Source organism: Mus caroli, chromosome 9 (assembly GCF_900094665.2).
Source record: "Mus caroli chromosome 9, CAROLI_EIJ_v1.1, whole genome shotgun sequence".
NCBI lineage: Eukaryota > Metazoa > Chordata > Mammalia > Rodentia > Muridae > Mus > Mus caroli.
The window spans coordinates 18,430,553-18,444,994 of record NC_034578.1 but is presented as its reverse complement, the minus strand read 5'-3'; the positions used below and the strand labels follow the sequence as shown (position 1 = coordinate 18,444,994).

Genomic DNA, 14,442 nt, shown 5'->3' with positions numbered 1-14,442 from the left:
GACCTTGGTTGTCCTGTCCGCAACTTTCCAGGTGCTAGGAATATAGGCATGGCGTCCTTAAACCCAGCCTTTAAAACAGTACGGCAAGGGGACAGAGAGGACTCAGAGGTTCAGAACATTGGCTGCCCCTGCAGGGGACCCTGGTTTGAGTCCCAGCACTTACATGGCGATTCACAAGTGTCTGTAACTCCAGTTTATGGTCTCTATGGGCACCAAGTACACACATTTTACAGACATACATGCAGGCAAAACACCTACACATTGAATAAGTGTTTTAATAAAAAAAAAAAACTGCCAGTATTGGTAATGATTCTGGGCCCTCATACACTCTAGGCAAGAGCTCTAGCACTGAACTACAGCCCTCATGTCCTGGCAAGCAGACCTGGACTATATAAGCAGCTGAGAAAGCATAGTCCTGCCTGTGAGGACCCATCCAGCAGTGGTTTCCCATGCTTTCTGCTGTACTTGCATAGCTATGAGCCAGTTCCCTGCCTTCCAATTCCAGCCCTGCCTTCCCTCAGGGATGAGAACCCATCTCCCTTACACTGCTTCTGGTCTGTTCTCTTACAGCAACAGAATGAAACTAGAAGTAGCCCAGGCTAGCTCATACTGGAGATCTTCCTACTGCAGCCTCCTAAGTGCTAGAGGGGCTTGTATGTACAGCCTCAAAAAGTTGTTTTCAGCACTGAGGGGAGGTAATCACTTAGAATGATTTTAAACATTTTCCTATGTAAAGATTATGTATTTTCCTATGTAACAATAAAGAAGAGAAGACAAAAGGCAGAAGGATGATAGGAACTAAAAAGAACAGCAAACTAGCCTGGGTGTAGCTCAATGGGTAGGGCTTGCCTTGGATGCTTGAAGCCTAGGGTCTGATTCCCCAGAATGCATAAAGCAAGCAGCCGGACAGCCAGGAGGTCAAGGTCATCCCTACACAGGAACTCTAGACCAGGCTGCGGCTGCGCACCTGAAATCCTGTCGGAACCACAAGCAAATAAAAGACTGAGGGCTCACTGGAAAACACAGCAAGAGACGAGTTCTCCCAAAGGAAATACACAGCATATTTAAAATCATTTTAAGAATTTTAAAAAGCTTTATAATGTAGTTATGGAGAGCACACTCTTGTAAGCCCAGGACTTAGAGTTTATTTATTTTTAAAACTGTATGTGTGATATGACACACACATGCCTAGGAAGTCAGAGGGCAATATATGCAGTTGTTCTCTCCCATCTAACCCTGTGTCTTGGGGGCTGACTACCTGAGGTTGGCAGACTTAGTGGCAGGAGTCTGGTCCTAGTACGTGGAAGGTAAAAGCAGAGAGATCTAGAGTTCAAGATTCTCTTCAGTCCTACTGTTAATCTGAGGTTAGCCTGGGTTACTAGAGCCTGTCTCTCTTGTGCTCATGAAGGGATGTCATCCGATGGTAGAACAATTGCCCAGAATGTCCAAGACTCCAAGTTTGATCTCCTAGACCCCGGGGGCAGGGGGAGGGGACACGGACGACACAAACAGTGCAGTCTACCTAGCCCTTATCTGTGTGTTGGCTAATGAGCCACAATTCATAATTCTAAGTCAAAACACAGACTAGTGTCTTCTAGTCAGAGAACACTGCACAGAGTGTGTAGATTTTTATTACTACAACATAGTTCTCATACAGGTGAGCAAAAACACTCCCTACAAATTTCTTATCACATAGCTACCCCTCCCTGGTGGGTGTTGATAATAGAGGATATGAAGGCATCTCCTTCATTGCTTACACAATGGTAGATAATCACTTTAGCTTTATAACGATATGCATACTACTACCAAAGTGGTATTTTACCTGCTTAAGAAACCGGTCAGAGGCGTTGCTGTGTTTGGCTAACGCCCCTGGCAGAGTGGGATTGGCGTACTCAAACTGAGGGTTGTAAGTGTAGTCCGACTTGAAGAACCGTAGTTTTTCCTTCTCCAGGTTGATGGGCTTTATAGCGGTCAATATACAAAGCTTTTTCCCAGAAAGCTCATCTCCTTTCTCAAAGCTTCTACACAGCTGAGGCTGTGGCTTTGGCTTTGGAAGCCGGGTCAGATTGTGTCGTTTGACCTTGCTTTTTGGTTTAGGTGGCAGTGCTAGGCTGCTTCCTGTAATAGAGATATCACGGGTGAACTTTACAGGACTTGGTACTGAGCTAGTAACAAAAACAGCAGACTGCCCATCTAGGCAGTACCAAGTGCCAGCGCCTGTCCCAGGCACCAGGGCTGTCATCCTGCTAGGATCTTTGCTATGAGAGGAACTAGGAGATTTGCTGGGCTTTCTATGTTGTTTGGAGCAGGCAGAGGAAAACCGCTTTTGTGAATGGTGCTTTTTCTCCTCCTTGCTCTGTAGTAGAACATTGTAACTACTGGTTCCAGTTGTGAAAGTGTCCTTGAGAACTCCAGAGGACAAACTCGAAAAGCTTCTTTTGCTGTCAGTGATCAATGCCTCTTCTGCATTTAGAACAAACTTCTTAGCAAGTTCATGTTCAGGCCAGTGAAGCTTTTCTGTGATAATAAACAAAACCAAAACAAAGAAACAACAGAGAGACCAGATGAAGCGCACTTCGGAGAAGATGCAATAACCCTGAAGCTTCTGTGAGCGTTATAAACCTGCAAACCTCTCTAGAAACGCTGGTGCAAGCGTGAAACGGCCCTGTTACTACGCTACCATACATTATCCACTGGAATGTTCCGCTTCAAGCTACACACGTGGTGACAGTCTAGTAAAATGACATAAAACACACAAGTGCCCTGAATGCCTCATTGCTGTGAGCGTTCCATGGACAGACTGTGACGGCACCAGATCACCATCCAAGAGGTTAATACAAGCTTGACATTTGGAACTAAATACAGAGATAACCACAGTAAAGGAAGCCTGCTGTGGGTGTGCTTGCACCTGTAATCAGAACTCAGGAAACAGAAGCAATAGGACTGTCTGGGGTCCCAGGCCAACCTGGAGTAACCAGTGAGTGCTAACCCAGAGTTGCACAGCAAGACCTTAGTTATCTTAAAACAAACTAGCTGGGTATGTTTAATCCTAGCACTAGTGAGGCAAAGGCAGGAGGATCTCTGAGTTCAAGACCAGTTCCAGGATCAAGTTCCAGGAAAGCCAGGGCTACAGAGACAAAAAATTAAGACAAAGCAATAACCACCCTCCAACCCAAACCTCAAAAGTACAAACTTAACAGTGCTTTTCTACCTTAAAAACATTTTTAAGATTTGGGAGATGACCGCTGGGTGCAGCCTTTATTCCCAGCACTGGGGGAGCAGAGGCAGTGGATATGCATGAGACTGAGACAGCCTGGTCTACAGTGTGTTCCAGGTCAGCCAGGGCTACACAGCGAGATCCTGTTTAAAAACAACAACAACAACAACTATGGCATGTGTGTGTGTCAGCATGTTTCAGAAGGCCAGTCACTACAACAACTATGGCATGTGTGTGTCAGCATGGTTCAGTAAGGCCAGTCACTCCTAGTAACTGGATGAGAGCTGGGATGGCAGCTTGGCGATGAAATGTTTGCTATTCCCCAGCACAGAGAAACAGCAACAATATTTTTTGGGTGGCGGAGGTAGTACCACATTCCTGTAATCTCCAAACTTGAAAGATAGAAGCAAGAGAGTCACAATTTCAAGGTTAGACTTAGCCGTGTACTTTTAGACCAGCCTGGGCTACATGAGATGCTGTTGCCAAAAAAGAAAAAAATAAAATTATGATTACCAGTATCAGTACAGTAAATGGCAATTGAAGACTTTGTCTTTAAGCCTCGAGTGCCTTAAGCAGTTAAATTGCTTAGACTGCTTGCTCATGCACCAGCTTCAAAGCTGTTAGCTGTCAGGTGACTCACCAGGAATCCCTGCATTTCAGAGATGGAAGTGGGAGGGTCAAGAGTCCCAGATTATTCTTAGAGTTCTAGGGTAGACTGAGTACATGAGACCCTGTCTCATAAACTTAGTTTCTGTCCTTTAGAATCTTTTATTCCGCAAAGGGATAGTGTATTTGGCACATGTCTCTATAAATACACACTTGAGTTGTTTCTGTGTTTCTGCTTTTCCCCACTAGTGCTAAGGATGAACCCATGGCTCCCCATATACTAGGTGAATGCTCTTCCATGTAGTTACAGCCCAGGCCTACAACTGACGTCTGACTCTGAAGCCTTTTGATACAGCACATGGTCATCACGCAGGGCAGACTCCTGGCATGTTTTGAGCAGAGTCTAGGACATCCTTTTTATAGGACAGTTACTTACATGAAGAGATATTCCAAACTAGCATCATGTCAAAGTCGAGCAGGATGTCACTTGGTAGCCCAGGCTGGCCTAGAACTCACAATGGTCCTCTTCCCCAAGTGCTGGGATTATGGGTGTGTGCCACCATGGCTGGCAAAATGTCAGTTTTAAAGTCCAGAAGTTTAGTGTTTAGGGTGAAGAAACAATACCAGGTCAAAGGTAGGTAACAGACATTCTAAGTATGTAAGATACCTAAAGACCTTTAAGTAAAATTTCTTGCCTACAGTCCAGAACTCACTGGAGAAGTAAGGTCACTTTGTCGACATAGCAAGCATAAGGCCAGCCTACGTTATGTGAGACCCTACTTCAAGAAAAACCAAAAAGCAAAAATACAAAAAACCAAATTTCTTAGACAACAGGTGAAAGTTTAACTCTAGTGTCTAAAAGATCATATAAAAGTATGAACTTGTAAATGTAACTAGATGCAAATTAGAGGGGGAGGGGCTGGAGGGACGGCTGCTCTTGCAGAAGATGTGGGCCTCATATCCAGCACCCAGACGGCAGCTCACAATTGTCTGTAACTCCAATCTCAGGGGATGTGATGCCCTCATCTGCCCTCCACGGGCAACAGGCATCCACATGGTAACCAAACACACATGCAGGCGAATGCCCATACGCATAGAAGAAAAATAAAACGGAATAAAATAAAATAAAATAAAACTGATGTAGCAGTTTAGATTTTACAGGTCATGTTGAAGATGAACTGTACAAAGATGTCATCTAAGATGTTAAAGATTCAATCAGCCCAACGTAGAAAGACAAATACTATTTCCATCACAAGCCGGTTGGTGGCAGTTTCTCAGGAGGCTCAGACTTTGGTGTCGCCAAGAGATAGTCAAAACTGGGCTAGCAAGGCAAATGAGCTAACGAGCTAACGAGCACCAGGACAGGGCAGAGCTCCAAACGCTCAGCAACAATGTCAATGTCCTCAAAAGGACACAAGTTCAGGAGATAAAAAGTCACACAGAAGACAATGAAACCGACACCACAGGGAAGCAGAGGACAGAGGTCAGAGTGCAGGGACTGTAAGACTTGGAGCCCTGAAACAGAAAAGGGAGGCAGCCAAGTCATTTTATCCATTTTATCCATCTTCACAGAATCAAGTAAATCAAACCATTCTAAAACCAATTAATAAAAATTACTCTGAGGAATCCATGTTTTTATAGTTTCTTTGTTTGTTTTGAGACAGGTTCTTATTCTGTGGAAGCCAGACTTGCCTGGAACTCATGCAACCCAGGCTGGCATTCTCCCACTCAGCCCAACTGCTGGGATTACAGAGGTAGGTTACCATGCTTGGCTGAGCTGATTTTTAAAAGGTGAATATTCAATGTAAAAATGGGTTGATTCTGAAAACTTAAAGTACTCTTAAGACCAAGGGGCTAATTGATTTATTTTATTTAGTCAAAAGTACCAAAAACATCCAAATTAAAACCTATTAAGGCTAGATGTGGTGGCACACAACTTTAACCCCAGGACTCCAGAAGCAGAGACAGGTGGATTGCTATAAATTCAAGATAAGCCCAGTCTGCATAATGAGATCCAGGTCAGCCAGGACCACATACTGAGACTCTGTCTAAAACAAAAACAACAATACAACCTTATTATGTGTCAGAGCACTTTTTAAGTAGCCCTGAGACTGCAGGTGTACCCTACCTTAGCTAGATGGATGAAGCCCTGGATGCAGTGCCCCAGCACCTTGTAACAGCAGCCGCACACTTGGGAAGGAGGGCAAGGCAGTAAGATCATTAGTTCAAGGCTATCTTAAGTATACAGTGCTGGAGCTGAGCTTAAGCCTCAAAAACCAAATCAAACCAAACCACAATCACTACAAAACTAAAGCTCTTACCCCCTCCCCCTTGAGGAGTCCACACCCTCACTTGGGTATGTCTTTTTTTTGTTGTTTGTTTTGTTGTTGTTGTTGTTGTTTTTGAGACAGGGTTTCTCTGTGTGGCCCTAGCTGTCCTGGAACTCACTTTGTAGACCAGGATGGCCTCGAACTCAGAAATTTGCCTGCCTCTACCTCTGAGTGTGGCACCACGCCCGGCACTTGGGTATGTCTTACTTCCCATGGCTCTACTTTGCTTTCTTGGGTGTGCCTTGCCTCCTTCTGAGTGCCTCTCATACCCTTGTTTTCAAGCCTAAATCAAAACATCTTTATTTAGCCCACTCCTGGGAGGGGGTACCTGAGAGGAAGAGGAGGAAGAGGAAGAGGAGGAGGAGGGAGAGGAAGAGGAGGAGGAGGAAGATGGAAATGCAAATAATCAAGTGCATATGGTTAACATGTACAGAATTGCAAAGAATAAATGAAAGATAGCCTATTAAAAACAACAATCCTGACTGCAAAAATAAAGTCCTGCCAAGTCTTCCTGGAGGAGTGGGAAGCATCAGTGCCCTGCAGACCCTCTCCCCAGCAGTCCCTGCAGTTCAGGTCTCTTGTCGATGTCTACTGAGGGCCTAGGTCCCTCTCTGCACAATCTCCCAGTGTGATGGTGAGGCCAGTCCTGTCGCAATTTATTTCCCAATCACAGAAATTCTATTTCCATTATATTAAATGGAACAGAACCAGAGCAGTCTGCAGTGGCTCATATGTCTACTCGGGAGGCTTAAGGCAGAAATACCGGCATGAGTCAGTTAAAAGTGAGAGTCACACAGCAAAGATGTGTGCTTCAAAAAACAAACAGAAATTATAACAAGGGCCATTCAAGGTGGCTCAGAGGGTACTTACCATCAATCTTGCCAACCTGAGTCCAATTACTGGAACCCCATGGTGGAGAGACAGAGTGACTCTCACAAGTCATCCCCTACTTCCAGAGCACTTCAGTCACTCGCAACTCTTTTATTAAAAACCTGGAGTGCCAAGAACCTGTGGCTGAGAAGGTCATCCACCCTCAGAAGACCCTGCTACCATTTCCTTGCTAAGCGGCCTGGGAATAAACACTTATCCTTGTGCCCACAGATCAGTGCAGCTCTTTGCTCTCACACCTCTTCAAAATGCAGGACACACGTGAGTGTGGACTCGTCGCTGCATCATCCCCCCACTTCCAGGACCCAGATAACACCACAGAAGATAAGGTGAAAAGGTTATCGGGAGGGCTGCTGTGAAGTGGTGTTCCCAGACACAGGAGGGCTGGGCACCATCAACTCACGGTAGCTATGGCTGCTTGCATAAGGTAAAGCTGGTAATGGTTGCCAGAAAAGAGAGACCATTTTCATAGTGGTCACTGGTAAAGTGCTGCTTCTGTCCTGTATATTCCTGTAAGCATCCCTCCAAAGGCCAAGAAGACATGAAGGGAAGGCCCCGGGCGTGGGAGAGGGGTGAGGGGTAGGGAGGAGAAAGAATAACCCAAATCCACTGCATACACAGTTGAAACCATTTGTATACAGGCTAACCGGGTTAACCAAACATCTTAAAAGACAAATAGTATTACTTCATTAAAACTGCTTCTCAGCATTAGCACTCTGATAAATACACTGAATTTGCCAATACAACAAAAGCTTCCTATGTATCTAGAACAGGAGGAAAGGACACTCAGATTCCTGGCTTCCTCCCCGGCTCTGTCAAGGACTCTCTGTAACATTAGCCTAATCATTAAACCCATCGGGGCTCTTGTTCCTATCTAAAAGCATGCAGGAGAAGGGACACTGCTCAGTAAACAAGCGTTTCACTGCTGGGAATGGCTTAGGTTTCTGAAAAGTTATAAAGTCCTGACTACAAACGAGACCAGCAAAAACAACACGCAGTGGAAAAATACCAGATGGCTGACAAAATGGTGCTTCTCTCTTTTCTTTTTGTTTTGCTGTTCTGAGTTTATCTTCTTCCTTTCTTGTTTTTGCCCCAGCGTCTTTCTGTGTGTCTGCGTGAATGGAATGGATGCCACTCGTGTACAGTTCCTCAGGTGCCAGAAGAGATGGTTCCGTCCCTTGGAGCCAGATCCTGGTACCTGTCAGTACATGGTGGCTGAACTATTGTCCTCTAAAACTCAGCAAGTGCTCTAACCTGCTGAGCAATCTCTCCACCCCCCACCCCCACCCCACCTCACACACACTGCCCAGCTTTTGGGGGTTTTTTGTTTGTTTTGTTTTTTTGATACAAGGTCTCTTCTGTACCACCCTGGCTGGCCTGGAACTCTATGTAGACCAGGCTAGCCTGGAACTTGGAGAGCTGTCTCTGAGTACAGTTCTGGGTTTTGAACCTAGGGTCTTGCATATACTAACTAGCTGTTCTGCCACTTAGCTATACTCCTGGCCAAATGAAAATTTCATGATGCACTAATACTTATTATAAACCCGACAACTTGGGTTAATGTTGCAAAAAGGATGTCTGATTGCCAACAGGAATATAAAACAGAAGAAAACAAAAGCCCCACAATGTCCAAAGAGAAACACTTTGATGTTAGAGCATTTCATCTCTTGCACTCAGATGATATCTATCAAACAGTACTTATCAGAATACTAGAGTATTGTGTGCAGAGAAAATAAAAGTGAAGTTACCAGTGCCAGCGCTGAGAAACATCAGGTAATGTTGAACAGTGGAAGCTAGATCAAAGGAATACACGACTACATTTATATGTCGTTCGCGAACAGCAAAGTTAGCTTAGGCCCCTAGCTTTTGCTTCTAATTTTTAGGGGAGGCTGAGACAAGGGAGTAGCCTGGGCTATACAGTGAGTTCCAAGCCATTCTGGGCTAGAATGAGAACCTATGTAAAAAACACTGCCCCACCCCTGCAAAAAGAAAATAGAGAACAACAACATTCAAGGGACCAAATTCTCTGTCCTTCTTTCTCAAGTTCTTCCCCTCCCTAGGCTGCCTTTCTGTTTCCCCTTTCTTAAGCACCAAGGAGAGCAAACCAATTGAAAGCAGTCCCACACTGCAAAGAGTTCAGAGTTTTGCTGTTGGGAAAGCCGTCAATACAAATTACATATATATATATATATATATATATATATATATATATATATGTAATATATATGTACATATATATATATATATATAAACTGTAACCATGACAGTTACATCAAGGTGTCAGGAGAGTCTGGTGTGAAGTGAGAACTGACCTACTAAGTGCTTTCTGATGCCGGATAAGTAGCAGTTAGCCAAGCAGCCAGGGAGAAGAGGCAAACCTAGGGAGGCAGGGAGGATCTGAGGATTGGTACTACAGAAGTGGGAAGACGAGGCTGGAGAGGAGGCGTCATAGATGTGGATGGAGTTTCTCCTAAAGCTCGGGAAAGATTTGTGTCTGTCCGTAGTTATAAGTCAACGCTTGCTCATCTCCACCATCAGGACTAAAGTGCTTACAGATCTCTAACCACAGAAGCAACACAAAATAAGTGTCACATTAGAAGGCTCTTATTAGGGTTGGCGAGATGGGTAAAGGTGCTTGTTGCTAAATCAATTCACAAAGTAGAAGGCAAGAACTGTGTACTGGCTAGTTTTGTGTCAACTTGACACAGCTGGAGTTATCACAGAGAAAGGAGCTTCAGTTGGGAAAATGCCTCCATGAGATCCAACTGTAAGGCATTTTCTCAATTAGTGATCAAGGGGTGAGGTCCCCTTGTAGGTGGTGCCATCTCTGGGCTGGTAGTCTTGGTTCTATAAGAGAGCAGGCTGAGCAAGCCTGTAAAGAACATCTCTCCATAGCCCCTGTATCAGCTGCTGCCTCCTGCCCTGCTTGAGTTCCAGTCCTGACTTCTTTCTGTGATGAATAGCAATGTGGAAGTGTAAGCTGAATAAACACTTTCCTCCCCAACTTGCTTCTTGGTCATGATGTTTGTGCAGGAATAGAAACCCTGACTAAGACAAACTGAATCCAGAAAATCATGCTCTGACATTCACACATGTGCTGCAGTATGCTTATTACTCCCATCTCTCTCTCTCTCTCTCTCTCTCTCTCTCTCTCAACAGTTTGCACTGTTGTTATCACTACTAGGGTAGCGCTGAGGTGCTCTCCACAGGGACTTTGGAGTACTCACTCAGCATGGAGGCAGCCACTGGGCAGCTCACACCTACAAACCTAGCACTTGGGAGGCAAAGGCAGGAGGAACTCTAACTGAGGCCAACAGGGACTACATAGTGAAACCCTGTTTCTAAAAACTGAAAGGAAACCAAGCATGGCTGGCTCAGGCCGTTTTGCCCAGCACTCTGGAGGCGAGGGCAGGCAGATTTCACAGGAAAAAAAAACTGAAAGCAAAAACAAAAAACATGACACCAAGTACTGGGCCACTGGGATTGCATGGGTGAACCACAATGCTAGGATTCTGGGAGTTTTGGTTTTTGTGACAAGGTCTCACAGATCCCAGACTGGCCTCAAACTCACTGTGTAGCTAAGGATAGCCATGAACCCCTGATCTTCCAAATCCTGAGATAACAGGTGCACCCACCATGCAGAGCTGCTTGTCTGAGACTTGATAGAAAAGAACATTATCCCAGAAAGACATGAGACACTGAAGTAGCTAGCTGTGGTCCTTATGAGATCCTGGAGACAGGACTGCTGTGAGCTCTGCAGCAGTCACAGCTACAAAGTGAGGAGAGGGGGAGGGGGAGGGGGATGGAAGGGGAGGGCAAGGGAGGGGAATGGGGAGGGAGTGGAGAAGGGGAGAGAGAGGGAATGGAAAAGGGGAGGAACAGGGAGGGGAGGGGAGGAGAGGAGGGAGAGGGGAGGGAGAGGGAGTGGAAGAGGTGGGGAGAGAGAGTTATAAGAGGTGAGCTAGAGCTAGGTATGGTGTTGCAACCTGTAATGCCAGCACTCAGGAGACTAGGCCAAGAGGCCACTCTGTACCGTGCAGAAAAAAACAGGAAAGAAAGGGACAAAGGGACAAGGGACAGAGGGAGGAGTGAGAGAGGAAAGAAAATAAACCTTTTCTGACTTGATGCCATTTCTAAGCAACATACTTTTTTTTTTTAATAACTTTCACTTCTGTGTCACCTCACCCTCCTGTCAGCAGTTTCACGAGGATGTTATGTCTAGATCATAGACTAGTCATGACTAAGTAAAACTCGGGTACCATACAAAGTGATTTTACAAACAACTGCTTCAGTTTTGGAATTTAAAATGCCACTTTAGTCTACATTTATAGCTTTTTACCATACTTGAACTTGTGATTCTCTCCCTCCACATCTTGGGTGGTAGGGCTTTAAGTGTGCACTACCACACCTGGACTAGCTGGCACTGGGCACCAGAAGCAGGCAGGGTGCTTGCATGCTAGGCGAGCACGCTCTCAGCTGGGCCATCCCCAGTCCCCCAGACCCTTTACATGTATTTTGGAACAGGCACTCACTAAGTTAGCCAGGAAGACCTGAACTTGCATCTCCCTGCTGCAGCTTCCCAGTAGCTAGGGTTCCAGGCCCGTGACACCAGGCTGGCATATGTATTGCTCTTTCAAAGCAAAAAGAAAAAAGGTCCACATTTTCATCAGTGTTCTTATTGCAATCAAGTTCTACTGGCAAGAAAGGGGCAGGGGCATCTGAGACACTGCAGAGTGAGGGGAAGTCTGGGTAGTACAGATCTGGTTCTCAGCTACACTCTCCATAAAGGTTCTGGTTGTCCCATTTATTGATTGACAGATATGTCAGCACGAAGCCTAGACAACGGGAGAGTCTATATAATAAACTAACAATACTAATACTAATAATCGCTTTGTAACAATGGTGAATGTTTAAAAATACCAGAGACAAGTTTCCCTAAGGCTAGTGTTTCACTGCCAAGTTACCTACATCAGAAAATGCACGACCACGAAGGTCTGCCACTTATAGTCCATTAAATTCTGGTGAAAGAACTGATTTAACAAGAGTATGTGTTCAGTTTAAAAAGAATCCATCTGCAAACCCCTGGCTCTACAGGAATACAGTCTATACTGCAGACTCTCAACATATCTGTTTTCTAATACTATATTTTAATCATATGACATACTAATATTTTAATCATTCTCTCACCACAATGACTTTCGGTTTGGGAGAAAATAATTTTAATTGGTGTAGTTTCTAAACCCAGTGACTCACATGGTAACAGAATCTATTGTCTTGCAGGCAATGGTTTTAACTGGATGACAGGGAGAGTATTTTGCCACCCACAAGGCATTTTTGGTTGTCACAATTCTCTGTGTGTTAAAACAGTCGCTCACAATAAAGAATTAACTCCTTCAATATTAAACTGCTGTGGCTGAGAGGCCTTGTTCTATATCATAGAAAGGACTGGAAGTTTTCATTACCTGTGTTAGTGTACATAAAAATGCATTTCTTCCTGGCATCTCCTGTTGGAGCCTCTAGTTCGAGTCTCTAGTACACAAGTATCCCATCAGCCCGCCTGCACAGCCTAGTGCACATGGACCACTGAGTCCTCCTCATATTTGCCCCTCTCCTGCCAGGCTTGATGGTTTAAAGCAACGTTTTGGCATTGTATTGTTTGGGGGTTTTGTTTGTTTGTTCTTAGAGACAGGGTATCAGTGGCTGGTCTGGAACTTCTGAGGACCAGGCTGACTAAGCTCACCTGCGTCTGCCTCTGATAATGTGTTTTAAGGTGAAAGAGTTATATCTACATCAAATCACAATTTTAAAAAGCCTAATGCCAATTTAAGTGGCCTCTAAGATCTTGGCTTTTATAACTGCATGTCTCCTGTCAACATAACAGTGGAATAGTCTGTAGGTTATCGGAATGGCACAACATAGGTTCTGTGTTTTATACACTGAACAACAAACAGTGTAAAAAAATTAAGATGAGAAAGCAGTTTCACTTAAAAATAATTTAGTTTTTCAGTTTCAAAAGTTCTGCAATAACATACAATGAAAAGGAGTTTCAAAGTACCATAATGAAACCTCTTACTTTGTATGCTAACTTAAAGAATGGCTTTAGCTATTGATGTCCATATCTTAGCACTGGGGAGACTGAGGCAGGAGGGTCATGGGTTCAAAACAACTAATTCGGAAAATTGGTCTACTGGGTGCTGCAATACCCTGAAGCTAAAAGTTCTAGGCTTATTTTGACTCTACTGTGGGAATTAGCTATTTCCCTTTATTCCGTTGTTTTGGTATCTGTCCTGCAGAAATGTTTTCATGCAGAATCAAATGCTAGGAAAATGACTCTGGAACTGTTTAATATTATTAAAGATTTAATATGGCTAATATGCATATCTATTCAAAATAGAAAGACAAACTTTCCAACCTTGGATCTAAACACCTGCTCTTATTAATAACATCAATTCAAAATGTTTGCTAATAAATGCAAACAAAAATACACAACATACACTGAAATGTAGAGATGTGTTTTCACAGCTGATTTTTTTTTTTTTTCTGAACATTCTAGACAATATAACACCTTACTACACACCTAAAATGCTCTGGAATCGTATTGGACTCTACACTCTCTAGATTGCACAGCTCTTGCCCCTTCCCTCTGCTGGGCTAGGGCTGTGTGACTGCGCCCGGTCTTCCGAGTCCCAAACCCAACGGTCTCCACCCGCTGCAGCCGCGCCACTTGGGCCAGCAGTGCCTACACTCACCCGTTACGCGAATAGATTCCAGCATCGTCCCGCCAAGGCCAAGGCCGGCGGGCCGCACCGACGAAAACTCCCGTAAGGCAGCTCGAGACCAGGTGGGGCAGGACTGGCAGCGCAAGGTGGAGGACCACGTCTTACCCAGAGGCTGGAAAGCGCTCTGGCGGTTCCACCTAGTCTCAGCGCTAAGAACCCGCCACGGTGACGTCGCTGCAACCCCGTTGCTAGGAGACGATCCTGCCTTCTTCCCGCACTCCACGCCACCAAACATGCTCGCCGCTGGAGGCGCTCCTGCGACTGACACCCTGCTCGAAGGGAGAGAAGGGAAGCGAACTACAACTCCCAGCGTGCACAGCGCGGACCCGTGCAAGGAGCTGGTCCGCAGAGGCTGGGGTGTTTGTGTGGGGAGGTCAGCATCTGTATGAGGCTCAAGGCCTCATTTCATGATGGCAGAGGGATATAGAAATGGTGTAATAATTCTGAGTTTTAGTTGACCAGAGCAAATTCAGACCCCTGACCTTCCAGCTAATTTACATGGTATGAAATAAATAGGGCGATTTTAGAAGAAAATATGAGCCGGGCGTGGTTGCACACGCCTTTAATCCCAGCACTCGGGAGGCAGAGGCAGGCGGATTTCTGAGTTCGAGGCCAGCCTGGT

At 45.0% G+C, this 14,442-nt stretch overlaps 1 protein-coding gene across 7 annotated transcripts in view; it reads right to left on the bottom strand.

Annotated features, from left to right (window-relative positions):
* Kiaa0895 (KIAA0895 ortholog) overlaps window positions 1-14,442 on the bottom strand; it is a 50,795-nt gene that overhangs the window by 17,970 nt on the left and 18,383 nt on the right. For 3 of the 7 annotated variants that reach the window (XM_029481777.1, XM_021173174.2, XM_021173175.2), the window contains exon 2: window positions 1,823-2,517. In XM_029481777.1, the coding sequence (XP_029337637.1) occupies window positions 1,823-2,242 (420 nt within the window). In that variant the 5' untranslated portion in view covers window positions 2,243-2,517. Of the gene's footprint in view, window positions 1-1,822; window positions 2,518-8,050; window positions 8,240-13,790; window positions 14,090-14,442 lie in introns of those variants that run through there. The other 4 variants (XM_029481775.1, XM_021173170.2, XM_021173173.2 and 1 more) reach the window with 4 other exon arrangements.